The sequence below is a fragment of the Panthera onca genome, chromosome B4, assembly GCF_046562875.1.
Source record: "Panthera onca isolate mPanOnc1 chromosome B4, mPanOnc1 haplotype 2, whole genome shotgun sequence".
NCBI classification, from domain to species: domain Eukaryota; kingdom Metazoa; phylum Chordata; class Mammalia; order Carnivora; family Felidae; genus Panthera; species Panthera onca.
The window spans coordinates 59,260,853-59,273,553 of NC_138345.1; the positions used below are offsets into that span (position 1 = coordinate 59,260,853).

Genomic DNA, 12,701 nt, shown 5'->3' on the forward strand with positions numbered 1-12,701 from the left:
AGTTAGGAAGGGATAGATGAGGCTCTGAGAGGATATGAGCACATTTGTGAGGAAGTTCCTCTCTCGAGGAGTTTTGAAACTCCTCCCTTGACTTCTGAAACCTCATTTCTCTTTGTTCTTACACTTGCTGATTTTTTTCTATTTTTTTTTTTTTTTTTTAGCTTCACTTGCTTGATTTTCTTTGGGAATGTATCTTTGATCTTCTCTTCTTAATGTCTACAGTCTTTTAGCATTCCTTTATTCCTTTTCTCTCACCTCCATGTATGGCTGTCTTGATGACTTTTAGATCTTTTCTCTCTAGCCTTGATTTCTTTCATGGACCCTAAACCTCTATATCCAACTATCTAACAAATCTTTTTTCCTGATGTCTCAAAGAACTAAAACTTAGTATGTCCAATAATGAACTCATCTTATACTCTCCTACAGCCTACTCCTCCAGTATTTCCTATCTCAATGGACATCACTGTTTTCCCATTCATCAAGCCTAAAGCCAAGGAATCATTCTTGATTCCTCCTTTTTTCCTCATTCTTCACCCAACTAAGCACCAAAATTCTGTAGATTTTCCCTTTTGAATATTATAACCAACCCCTCTTTCGACTTCCAGTGCTTACTCTTTGAGATAAAACCCTCATCATATCTTGTCTGGACTCTGGCAATTGTCCTTAAATATAGTAAGCACTAAATAAACATACATTGAAGTAAATTAATATATGAATGTGAAGCTAGATGTTATTCAGAATTTCATGGATGGTTTTGTTTTTACATGAATGATTGTCTATTCTATCATATATTTATTCACCTGGGCTTTTTGGAGTTAAACTTTACATGTATCCGAGTTAAAGTTCATCAGAATAGCTTTGTTCATTGTAACAGTTTTCTGACATTATTGTTACTGTCATCCATCACGTTCACTCTACTCCCCAACTTTATGTCATCTCCACATTTTATAATTTTGTCATCTATTTCTTTATTCCAGACATTGAATAAATGTTGGTAAAGAAAAGGCCAAGGGCTGACACCCTAAATAAACCAAGGATGTTTTACTCTAACCTCACATTAAGTAAAATCATTCACTTGCATAGGGGATTTGTAGAACCCTACTCTCTTCTAGGACACATTTTTCTACCTCATCTACAGGAATATCATGCAACTTTTCAAATTTTTATTTAAATTCCAGTTAGTTAACATACAGTGTAATATTGGTTTCGGGAGTAGAATTCAGTGAGTCATTACTTACATACAACACCCAGTGCTCATCATAACAAGTTCATGCAACTTTTCTTAAATGTCTTTATGAAATCAGTATAAATGGTGGTGATGGTACTCACTTCATCTACAATTCCAGTTATCTTATAAAAATTTAAATGGGTTTGGGAAAACTTGCTGGCTATCATATGAGTTTTATTTCCCTTTAAAAAATTATTAAACTATAAAAGCAGTTTTAAAAATTTAGAAAATAAAGGCAAAGGAAAATAATGTATAATCATATAATTATTTTAAAACAAATATCATTATAGTATATTTTGTTCATGCCTTTTTGAGAAACATGTTTTTATATAGTTGATGGCGTACATATAATTTGTGGCTATTTTTAAAGTTTATCCTGTTTGGGGGTGCCTGGGTGGCTCAGTCGGTTAAGCGTCCGGCTTCGGCTCAGGTCGTGATCTCATGGTTCATGGGTTTGAGCCCCACATCGGGCTCTGTGCTGACAGCTCAGAGCCTGGAGCCTCCTTTGGATTCTGTGTCTCCCTCTCTCTGTGCTCCTCTCCCACTCATGCTCTGTCTCTCTCTCAAAAATAAATAAACGTTAAAAAATATTTTAAAGTTTATCCTGTTTTACAACATTGCCTCAGTTTACATACCTCTCATAGATTTCATAACATTCCATTCTATGACTGAAGTATAAATTTTTACAAACCCAAATTACTGGACTTTGGACTGCATATAATTTTTGAATTATAAATAATGATATGATGACTATTTTGTATATATAGATGTTTCTTTATATTTTTCCTGGGTACATCCCAAAGTGTATTTTCTGGTGCCAAAAATGCATATATAATACATATATCTGTATTAGTCAGGTAGGCTGGGTTATGCTGCAGTAACAATCACACATACCCACATTAGTTATTTAACAACCAAAACTCCTTTAATTTCAATGGCTTAACACACGAAAGTTTATTTCTCATTCACACCAGTTCTGCTCTGCCTGTCAAGGCTCTTCAGGGTAGTTCCCTTCAAAGAGGTGACTCAGGGAGTCAGGCTGCTTCCATTTTGGTTTCCATAATTGATGTGGTGAGGAGGGAACTGGAAGTTGTGCAGGGATTTTTTACTGCCTCAGCTTGTCAATCACTCACAATCCATTGGTCAGGACTACTCATGTATTTCCCGCTCAACTGCAATTGGTGCTGGGAATGCGTCTCATACGTGTTCAGTAGAAAAGGAACATCACTCTTGGTCTATTCCAGTGGGGTGGCTATATACTGTGGCAATCTAGCTTGGCTGGAACTATGTTTCCCAGAATTCCCTTTCTCATAGGATTACAGGTTGATTTTGAACTCAGGAAATTCTTTCACAAGATGTGGTAGATGAAGTCAAGCAACAGCCCTCAAGTTCAGAAGGAAGAGGAACAGCCTGATCTCCTGGCACACCTTGTTGGTGTGTGGCAACAGCCAGTCCACACCTCTCCAGCCCCCATCAGACTCCTTCAGCTTCTCTGAGACCTGGATCACATGCACACACAGCTCCAATGTGAAGAATGCCAACTTCTTTTTCGGTCACAGGGGCTATGGAGTTTGGTGGCAAGAGCTAGATGCAAATTTTAGTTTGTTCCCGTGGGTTCCAGTTCGTCCTTGTTCTTTTTCTGCTTCATACCCAGCTTTTCTTTTTGACTGCCAGCCCTACTGACTTAGTGACTTCAGACTCACGACCGGATGCAAAAGAACCAGCCTTCTGTAGAGTTCTTCACTACAACTGCATGAGGTCAAATCCCTAAAATAAATCTCAGTCATGATGGTTTTGCTTCTCTGATAAAAGCTGTAGTTGATATGAAGTATATTAATTTTTTTTACAAAGTAGGGTCTAACTCTAAGCTATTATGTTTACAGAATTTTTATTTCAATATACTGCCAAGAAGAGCAGGATCACGAAGAAACATTTTATCCACGTTGAAAAAGAAGTACCAGGTTATGGCATATAGAAAGGCAGATACAATTCTCCAAAGTGAAGACAATTATAAACTCAAACTAAAAGCAGTTATTAGAACAGGGAGCAGCTCAGGCACTTTTTCCTAAGCAAATAGATGTGATGGGGTGGCGGTAGGGGTGGGACTTTGGAGGGATGTGTTGCAGTGGATTGCAAAAGAAATCCACACCTGTATCCACATTTCCACAGCTGTGAGGAGATAATTCTCTCAGGAGGTGACTTTATCCCCAGGACCAGCATTAAAGGGGAACAGGCTATTCTAGGGGAAATCCACATTGAAGTGCAAGAAAAAAAAGAAAAAGGAGAAATTTCTGTTGAATTGAGTCCAACTGTGCTCAACGACTAATCTCTGTTCCTATAAATTTTCTACCTGCATAAAGTTGGGTTTCTGTGTTTCTTTGTCATGTGGCCGATTCCATATAATGTCCCAGCAGCTCTGCTATTGAGGAAAGACAGAAGAGAGGCTAAGGTACACAGACTTCTGGCCTACAGTTGTGTCAAGAAGATGAGGCTTTCCCAGGACTTCCTCAAAGCACCGTGGCTGACCAAAGGCAGGGTGACTTGTAGACATCCATCACGCTCCCTCCACAGGCAAACTCCTGCCCTTCGTGCCAATTATTCTTACTGGAAGAGGAACTCATTGTCCAAGTCCCTTCCCCCAACCTTTCCTCTGATTCCAAGCAAAACAAAATAATTCTTGCCACACTGCTTCAAGGAACTGTGGCATACTGGAAAATGCCCACATGAGCAAAGAATTCCATTCACGGTTTGCATGTGATTCATGCAACTCATTTTGATTTCAGCTGTTGCATGCTTCGTTCTCTTCTGAGGGGAACTATCATTGCAAAGCACCAGGAAATGCTAGATGACTGAACAGCCTGTGTCCACTGAGCCCATCTCAGAGGCACCAGACTCAGTATACGTATTCCGGTAGGTGTTGGCCAGTTGGGGATTTAGCCAACTCCCAACAAATGTTGGGCAAAATGTTCCATTTGGATTAGTGCAGTGTGGTTCAACTCACCCAATTTTTTGCCCTTCGTGTCTCACTATGTAAAACAGCAATAATAATGACTTTCATACTGATACATTATTTAGGAAAATGGTAAGAAATGAAAAAAAAAGCACTTAAAGTGTCACACACAAAAAAGTTGTATAAATCCCATTTATTAATAATAATTTATAAATTATACTTATCTGGTCTTGACATATTCTATTAGAATCATACTATTTGAGGCAGAAATAGTAATACTCTACAGCAGGAAAAAAGTCTATTGGTGATGATATGAGAAGTACTGGTACGATAATTTTATAAACTATTCAAGTCCATGAAAACACTCCAGTTCAGAGATGACAGTTGGTTTTGTTTTCCAGTTTCTCCAGTTTCCCACGCACATTAGCTCCTCTGCTTGGTTTTGGCATTGTGTTTTCTTTTACTAAATGCTATGGTTTTACCAACAATTATTTTAGAGATAGCCAATGAGTGACAAGAGGGCTTCAAATGGCCTCGGGCATTTTCTAAATACTGGAAATGGTTGTCAAATTTTGCAAAGAGAGAGTTCACCGTAGCCTCCCCACTCGCTACAAATGGTGTACACCCCATAATGTCACGCATTTTAGTGACTTGCCTGGCTCCTATAGGCACGTGTGTTCGCTCCACTCTGTTTCGAAGCGTATCATGTGTCGTATATATTGGAGCTGGTCTGTGGGTCAGAATATGTCGATTTGCTACTCTATAACAGTTTAAGAACAGCTGAGGGACTATGCCTCTTAACAGCTGCTTTTCCACCAAGCATTGTTCCATGCATGTTTAAGTGTGATCTCTTGAGCTTGTAATCTGTTATATCATTATGCCTGTACAATATTTACTTACTTTCCCCTCCCCCGCCCCCCAGTCTCCAGGGCCAACCCTTTTCTTCCTATTATCTATCATTTACTCCTTTTCCCTGATTATAGTGAAGATCCATCTCCACCTTCCCTGACCAAATCTTAAGACCACAAACCTCTCCACTCAGCTCAACCCTAGTATGTAATAAACAACTATAAAACAACTATAGGATAATAAAACAACTATAAAAAAAGACATCAAAACAATGCATTGTGAGCTGAGAATATGGAAATACACACATGATTAGTTCTGACTTGAACAAAATATCTTCCTGATATAATCAATAAACTACTAGAAACTGTATCTTTGTCATCAACAGAGGAATTTCAATAAGCAAGAAAATAAGCCCTTTCTAAATGAACTTTCTCAAGGGGTAGAAAAAATAATTTTTACATGTATATAATTTATTTATTAATATTATAGTCTTATATGATACAAACATTTTCTTACCTAAAATGATATTATAACTTAGGAAACATACTTTCATTAAAATCTTGGGCCTCACAGTGTAGCATGCAAGGGAATAAAATCCTTTTGAAATTAAAAATTATATTCAGAAGAAATTGATCTTTTTAAACTAATATGCATTTTAATAACTAAAGAGTAAAACATTTCCCTTAACATCAAAATCAATGATTATTGTGTTCATTTTAATGCCACTATATAAATATTAAAATGTTAACTGATACTTGCCTAGGTCAAATATTCCAGTTGCATTAACAAACATATACATAACAAATATAAACTTCTACCAAATGTCAAGTTTCCCGTTATCTTCTTGCAACATCATGACTTTAAGAGCCTGGAAAGTGCCTTCTTTGTTTGCTTGTTTTTATTTCTTTTGCTCTACAATCTCCAAGATTTTAGGCAAGAGAGAAAACACAACTGAGAAATATTTCAATTTTGAACAAGAGTCTTGTTAGTTGCAATCTCTTTTGGATACTCCCCATGGGAAAAGATCTGTGAAATGGTGAGCTGCCACTAACACTGTTTGGCCATTTGTTGATGGCAGTTATCTACCCAATGATTTATTCACTATAAGAAAGACCTATCATGGTCCCAGAAAAGAAGAGATAGTTCATCACATGAAAAACAGGTTGCTCTCATCTGTACAAATTAATCTATTCTCCTGATGTTCGGACATCAAAAATATTTTATTTTGTGTTCAAAAAGAGATGGGTTTCCACACCAGAGTATGGTCAATCCTTACCAATTTTCTCCACTTCTCCCCACCTGCACACTCTCTCATTAAAATATTTTAAAGTGTACTTTCATTTAATACTGTTATAACAATGATGGTCTTGGATTAAAACAATGGCTGCTTTGGTCTACTCTGGCTTTGGTGACGCCATTTAAAAAAATCAAGTATGTGATATAGTTTAAAGTTTTGAGCGTCAGTGGAATTTCTCATACACCTGTTGAATGCCTACTAGGCTCAAAGTTCTGTGCTGCATGCAGATAGATATCCCAATTTCTTGGTATTTTTGGATCATGGTCCGTCAGTGACTGGTAAGGGAAAATACTATGGTGTTACAGTAAAGAATTCTTAACATGAGGAAGTACTGGGGTGAGGGATGGAAGGTACCAGTAGATTCAGCTAAAAAATTGCTGCTCTGGGTTTCAACAGCTTCTCTCCAAATCTACATTTTAACATTGTGGAAGAAGGATTGGTTCAGGAATCCTTTATGATCTATCCAGACCATGATTTGAGAATTTTAAGAGCCAATAGTTTAAATGACAACCATTCAAATGCTTCAAAATGGTCATAGCAAACCCCATCCAGACCTTAAACCTTGGCGGTAAAAACTTGAGAGTTTAAAGACTCTGGAGAGAATTGTTTGTTCCTATGGGGGCAGGGACCAGAGATCAACTTGCAAAGCATCTCCCAGAGTCTGGTGTCCTGTGCTTTCATTACCGTCAGTTTGCTTTAACATTCTAAATGTATAGTCTCAAAAAATATTACGAGCACGGCAGGTTATTTTCTCCCTCCACAAATCCTGGTTGCATAATTTAACATAGAAACAATTTGGGGAAGAGATTATTATCTTTCTACATGTTGAAAAGCTCTTACTGATACAGTTTAAAACGTGCAATTGAAATGCTGCATTTTCTTGGGCATTCAATAAATTTCTTAGTTTTTTTTTTCCTAACTGCAGAAATAGGATAAATAAAACCACTCAGTTCCTTAAGCACAGCAAACATGAATCAAAAGCTTTTACTCCTTATTTATAAAAGGAAATGTGACCATCATAAGTTTCTCAATATTCCCTGTCACCTTTAAGCACTTTCATTTATTATTCTCAATATATTTTAATAGCATACATAGGTTCACAAAAATTCCTCCCTGGGGCTTCCTGTCAGCTTTTACTTCCCCCAGTCTTTAAAAAGCTTACACTATACATGACGTAAAACACATTTTGAGCAGGTTATATGAAAATCCCCTTTTGTGCTCCACATCGACAGAGCCCCTCCGAATCTCAGAGAAAGCAACCACATCTCAGTTGTGCTGTCAGCATGAGGGGCGGAAGCTCCAAAGCACGATGTTCGTGGAGCTGTAAATACATTGTGTCGCATGTGATAGATAAGAGAATTGCCCCGTGACAGCTACGGTTTGGAAGCATTAACATTTTTCTTTGCAACCCTCATTTTTAATCTTTTCCATTATTTTCCTTAGTAAAATGCAGCCCCCAGAGTCTGAATACCTGTATCACTAGCCTCTATGCCATGATGAAAAGAAAGAAGTCCCAACCAACCATGATGAAGGTTGCAGTCAGTATTTAAGACAAAACAGACTCCCTCGTTGATTTAGCAAAAGGTAGTTCTTCTCTCTGCGCCACACCCCACCCCTTTCCACCCTGCCTCCCGTCCCCTCTGCTTCCATGTGAGCAAGCTACTTGGAGTTACATTAAGAATGCGTGATGTGTGCTTTCCAGCTTTTAAGTTTGGTCTCCTCAACCATGAAAACAGTTATAAATTGTTCTCAGAGCTAAACCACTCCACATCTTGGCACTTGGTTGTTTTTAACTTTCAACAATAGGCACTGTTCACTCCCCTCCATCTCAGTTCTTTATTCAGTGATCAGGCAGGACACTGATGAAAGGCTAGTCACGGCTTCCCCCCCATGGTATCAGTGTGGTGGCATGTGATGATTCACATGGGGTGTGTTTGATCCGAGAAAGCCCAGTCTCTGCTTATTCTTCCTTTGTTCTGTCATCTGGGGGAAAAGAGAGAGTGTGTTCAGCTCATTTTCTCACTTTTCCCCAGTGCTGGTGGGCTGCACAGCTTGGGGGTAAATTTCCCAAGCACCTACAGTCTGTGTCTGGCATCATATAGAATCTATTTACCTTTAAAAAAGGGAAAATGTTTTTTTTTTAAGTGAATTTCCACAAGCAGAAAATAAGCAAACCCCTCTCTGTGGTTAAAAACAGGAACCATGGTTCTTTTAGAGCGGCTCTTTGCTTGTCAGACAATCGTCACCGTCAGCCTAGTCTTTTTAATAGCTACCACAGTTACTTTTGATAGTATTTTTACTACCACTAATAATTTTACGCGATGAAAGGGTTGATTATAGCATTGAAATGACAGATTCTGAAGATGATCTGCCGTTCCGATGTATTTAGTAATGGCTAGGATGGCACAAAATGCCAGTTTCTATCAAAAAATGCAAAGAGGCCCTTGTACTTTGGCGTTTACTCCTCTCCCCCACTTCCATGGGTGCAGAAGGGGCACACAGGTGGTAATGGGACAAATGGAAGCCTCTACTTGCGGGGATGTGGTTCATACAGCACAGTGTGAGGGTTCCTCGTTGGAATTTACAGTTCCCTGTGAATAACAATCTGGCCCCCAGGAGTGTCCAGGTCTCTCCACACTCCCCTCACTGCCCTTCACTCAATGGTGGTGAATGATTCAAGCTCACCCAGCTCTAGCCCCGGCTCCCTGAGCACACTGACCTGCTCCTTGAGCTCTGCTAGCTGACCAGACAGCTGTTTGACCAGACTCATGGTGGATTCCAACTTCTCCTGCAGGTTCCGAATCTCATTTTGCTCGCTGTCACCTTCATTGCTGACGAGGGACATGGCTCGCATCCGAGGAAACCAGTCTAAATTCTTCTCCTAAAAGCAAATACGTGTTCAAGAACAAGGGAGTGATGGAAGGGAGCCTACAGTTCTGTAAAGAAGGTTTATAGGTGTTCATTAGTGTTAACATTTATTTTTTTAAGTTTATTTATTTATTTTGAGAGACATGGAGACAGCACCAGTAGGGGAGGGGCAGAGAGAGAGGGAGACAGAGAATCCTGAGCAGGCTCTGCACTGTCAGTGTGGAGCCGGGCGTGGGGCTCAAACTCCTAAAACCATGAGATCATGACAGTAGGTGAAACCAAGAGTCAGATGCTTAACCAACCGAGCCACCCAGGCGCCCCAGTATTAACATTTAGATCAAAGTTTCTTAGTATTCAAAGCAAAAGTTACTCTTTCTGGCCAGGCCTGCTGGTGGGAATGAAGTGAGGGTTAAACATTGGTTTTCATGAGCTGGGGGAAGATTTTAAATATTGGCTCCAACTTCCTACAGGCTCCCACAAAGGTCCCAGATAAAGCATTTAGAACAGCACCCCGATCCCAGAGGGCATTCAGTGAATCCTGACGAATGATGAGGTAGGGTCAGGAGGCTGAGGACAACAGATCCAAGTACGTGTGGGTACTGCAGGCATAAGCTGTTTCTCCTCCCCCGGCACGGGAGAGAGAGGGGCGGCAGGATAGGAGGGTGGTAAAAGAAATGTTTCGGTTCCAGCCACCCATGCTGAACTGGTTTACCCCCCACTTCCCCAAGACGGGCTCTGAGCTCCACTCAGGCAAGAAGGAAGTGGAAGGGCATGGCCCTGGGTTGTTCTGTCTGCTCCCTCTGGAAACATTTTATTACAGTGAGGATGAGGTTTCAGAGTTACACTTCCCCAGAGGGCAATAGCTGGTACCACTTCTGTTTTTCTAGGCAGACTGGGTGTAGGGGTGTGAGTATGTGTGCGGCCCTCTACTGCTGCAGAAACGAGTAGTTAACCAGATGCCCAGCTCTCTTGACAACTCGCTTGCTTAATGTCATAGAATCACTGTGCATTACTTAGATTACACTTTTCAATGCTCAAAAGAGCTTGCAAGGTAAATCATATTTGCCCCACTTTACAGATGAGCCGCCCCAACAATTTAACACCCATTGGACGAGCTAGGCAATGGCCGAGCTAGGATCTGAAGCCAGGTGAGCCTTTCTTTCCACCACCAACTGGGTATGCCAACCTGCATTGCGATTCACCTACCTGTTTCTCCAGGTAACCTCCCAACATCCCTGGCAGTGATCTTCCTGCTTAAGATCACTTCCACTTTAGAAAAGCCCACCTCAGTGGCTGCCAGGACTTCTGCCTGGCCAATCACTAGAATGAGGGTCAAAAAAGTACTTTCCCCGCCTGAGGAAAGGTTCAACTTATCTCTGCCCTTCTGTTTCAGTCTCGTCTACCACTTTGTAGCTATTGTCACTACCGGGAAAACAGCAAGTTCTTTATAGTTCCCTACCCCCAATATAATGAAAGGACAGATAAAAAATTAAAGATAAACATATCAAAAAGTTTTAAACTGAATTTACACAGCTGTAGCTAATTAGCATTTCAAAGGAGAATGGTAACATACTGGAGTGCACAGTGACAGCCAAATTCATTCATTCAAGCGATCCTTCCAACATCTATCTATCGCCCAGGATTTAGAGGTGAAAATCAGATAAGACAATATGTCTGCTCCAAGGGGCTTCTGGCTTAGGACAGGCTTCCGTGAAAAGGAGACTGTGCATTATGCACATCAGAATCCTCTGGGGTTGCTTGTTAACATTGCAGATTTCAATCCCACTACCTCTTTCCAAATCAGAACCTCTTTGGGGATGTGCAGGATTCCTGTGTGGACCAAAGTTTAAGAACCCTGGTCACTGGAGACAAATAAGATGAATGAGAACACCTGGAGTAGTGGCGGGGTAGGAAGATGGCCCGAAGGGGAAAGGTTTGGAGTAGCTATTGTGGGAAACAGGAAGAAGAGCCAAATGCAGGCCCATTCCGTGCTTGTAGGGCAGGATGGATGGCCTAGCAGACTGTGACCCCCACAAAAACCATTGTTTACCAACAGCCCGGGTGGATGTGCATCTGAGACAGAGAGCCAGACTGATACAGGATGGTGTGTCCAGTATCAGAAAGACAAAGGTATAGGGAAGCTATAAATGTCAGCGAGGGGCTGGCTGGAGTGAGGGACATCAGTGTGTGGCCTGGTAGGCAGGATGGAGAAGAACAGACCTGGGCCCAACTGCTCTATAAGCACTCAGTCCTTTCAACAATCCCCTTAACTTCAGTTCTCTTATTATTTAATATCTATATTCTCTGCAGTATCATCTACTGTTGGAGCTTTATAGATGAGGAAACTGAGGTTAGCAAATGGCTTAGCTGGGACCCCAACCCAGACCTGTCTGCCACGAGGCAGCTCTCTTGGCAAGACAGAAGGTGGAACGATAACATTTAAGATTCTGAATGTAGGGGCGCCTGGGTGGCTCAGTCAGTTAAGCGTCTGACTTTGGCTCAGGTCATGATATCACGGTCCGTGAGTTCGAGCCCCGCATTGGGCTCTGTGCTGACAGCTCAGAGCCTGGAGCCTGCTTTGGATTCTGTGTCTCCCTCTCTCTCTGACCCTCCCCCGTTCATGCTCTGTCTCTCTCTGTCTCAAAAATAAATAAACATGAAAAAAAAAATGTAAAAAAAAGATTCTGAATGTAGAACGACTTCAGGAAATGAAGATTTTAGGATGAGAGTGCTTTAAACCTGCTAGAGTATCAGCAAACTGGGGGAGTTAGTATTTAATGGATATAGAGTTTTAGTTGGGGAAGATGCAAATTCTCTGCAGAGGGACATAGTGACAGTTGCATAGCAATGGGAATGTACTTAATGCTGTAAAACTGTATGCTTAAAAGGGTTAAACTGGTAAATTTCATATTATGTGTATTTTACTACATTTTTTTGAAATTGCTGGATTTGCAGGGGCTGATCTTTAGGATGAATTGTGTGCAAAGTCCCTGAAGTCATCCTGAAGGAGGTCACTAGTTGGGTGGATGAAGAGGCTGTGGGTGGCCAAGGGCCAAAATCTGGTCCCAGATATGACCAGGAGCTACTAGAAGGCAGTGACGGGAAAGGCTTGAAAAAGAACATTTTCACGTGAAGGTGAAGATGTGATGGCTTCTCAGTGAAGGGAAACCCAGTCTGCTGACCCTCTTGCAGGGCTCTCAGTATGGAGGGGTTGGGGAAAGAGGCAGCTGCCACCAAGTGGGCTAAAAGACAAGGGGCGGTCTTGGGAGAGCCAAGAAGGCAGCATTCTGGGATGCAAGAGGTGGTCTGTACCATGACAGGGTTTCAGGGCAGGGGACAGGGCAGTTGATGGGCCAGAGGGCTGGAGAGCCTCAGACGGCTGGGCCTGGAGCGAGAAGGTCCCAGCTGACATGGTGATACCCAGGGTCGGGATGGTGGAAGCATCAACTTCCAGAAAATTTCCGAAACAGAAGCACACCATTGCTCCGAGGCTTAGCAGACTGCAGAAC

At 41.2% G+C, this 12,701-nt stretch overlaps 1 protein-coding gene across 3 annotated transcripts in view; it reads right to left on the reverse strand.

Moving 5' to 3' along the window:
- Positions 1 to 4,352: 4,352 nt before the first annotated feature.
- ITPR2 (inositol 1,4,5-trisphosphate receptor type 2) overlaps positions 4,353 to 12,701 on the reverse strand; it is a 489,660-nt gene continuing 481,311 nt past the window's right edge. For all 3 annotated transcript variants that reach the window (XM_060658096.3, XM_060658095.3, XM_060658097.3), the window contains exons 56-57: positions 9,044 to 9,205; positions 4,353 to 8,307 (exon numbers count right to left, since the gene is read on the reverse strand). In XM_060658096.3, coding sequence (XP_060514079.3) covers positions 8,221 to 8,307; positions 9,044 to 9,205 — 249 coding nt within the window. In that variant the 3' untranslated portion in view covers positions 4,353 to 8,220. The remainder of the gene's footprint in view (positions 8,308 to 9,043; positions 9,206 to 12,701) is intronic.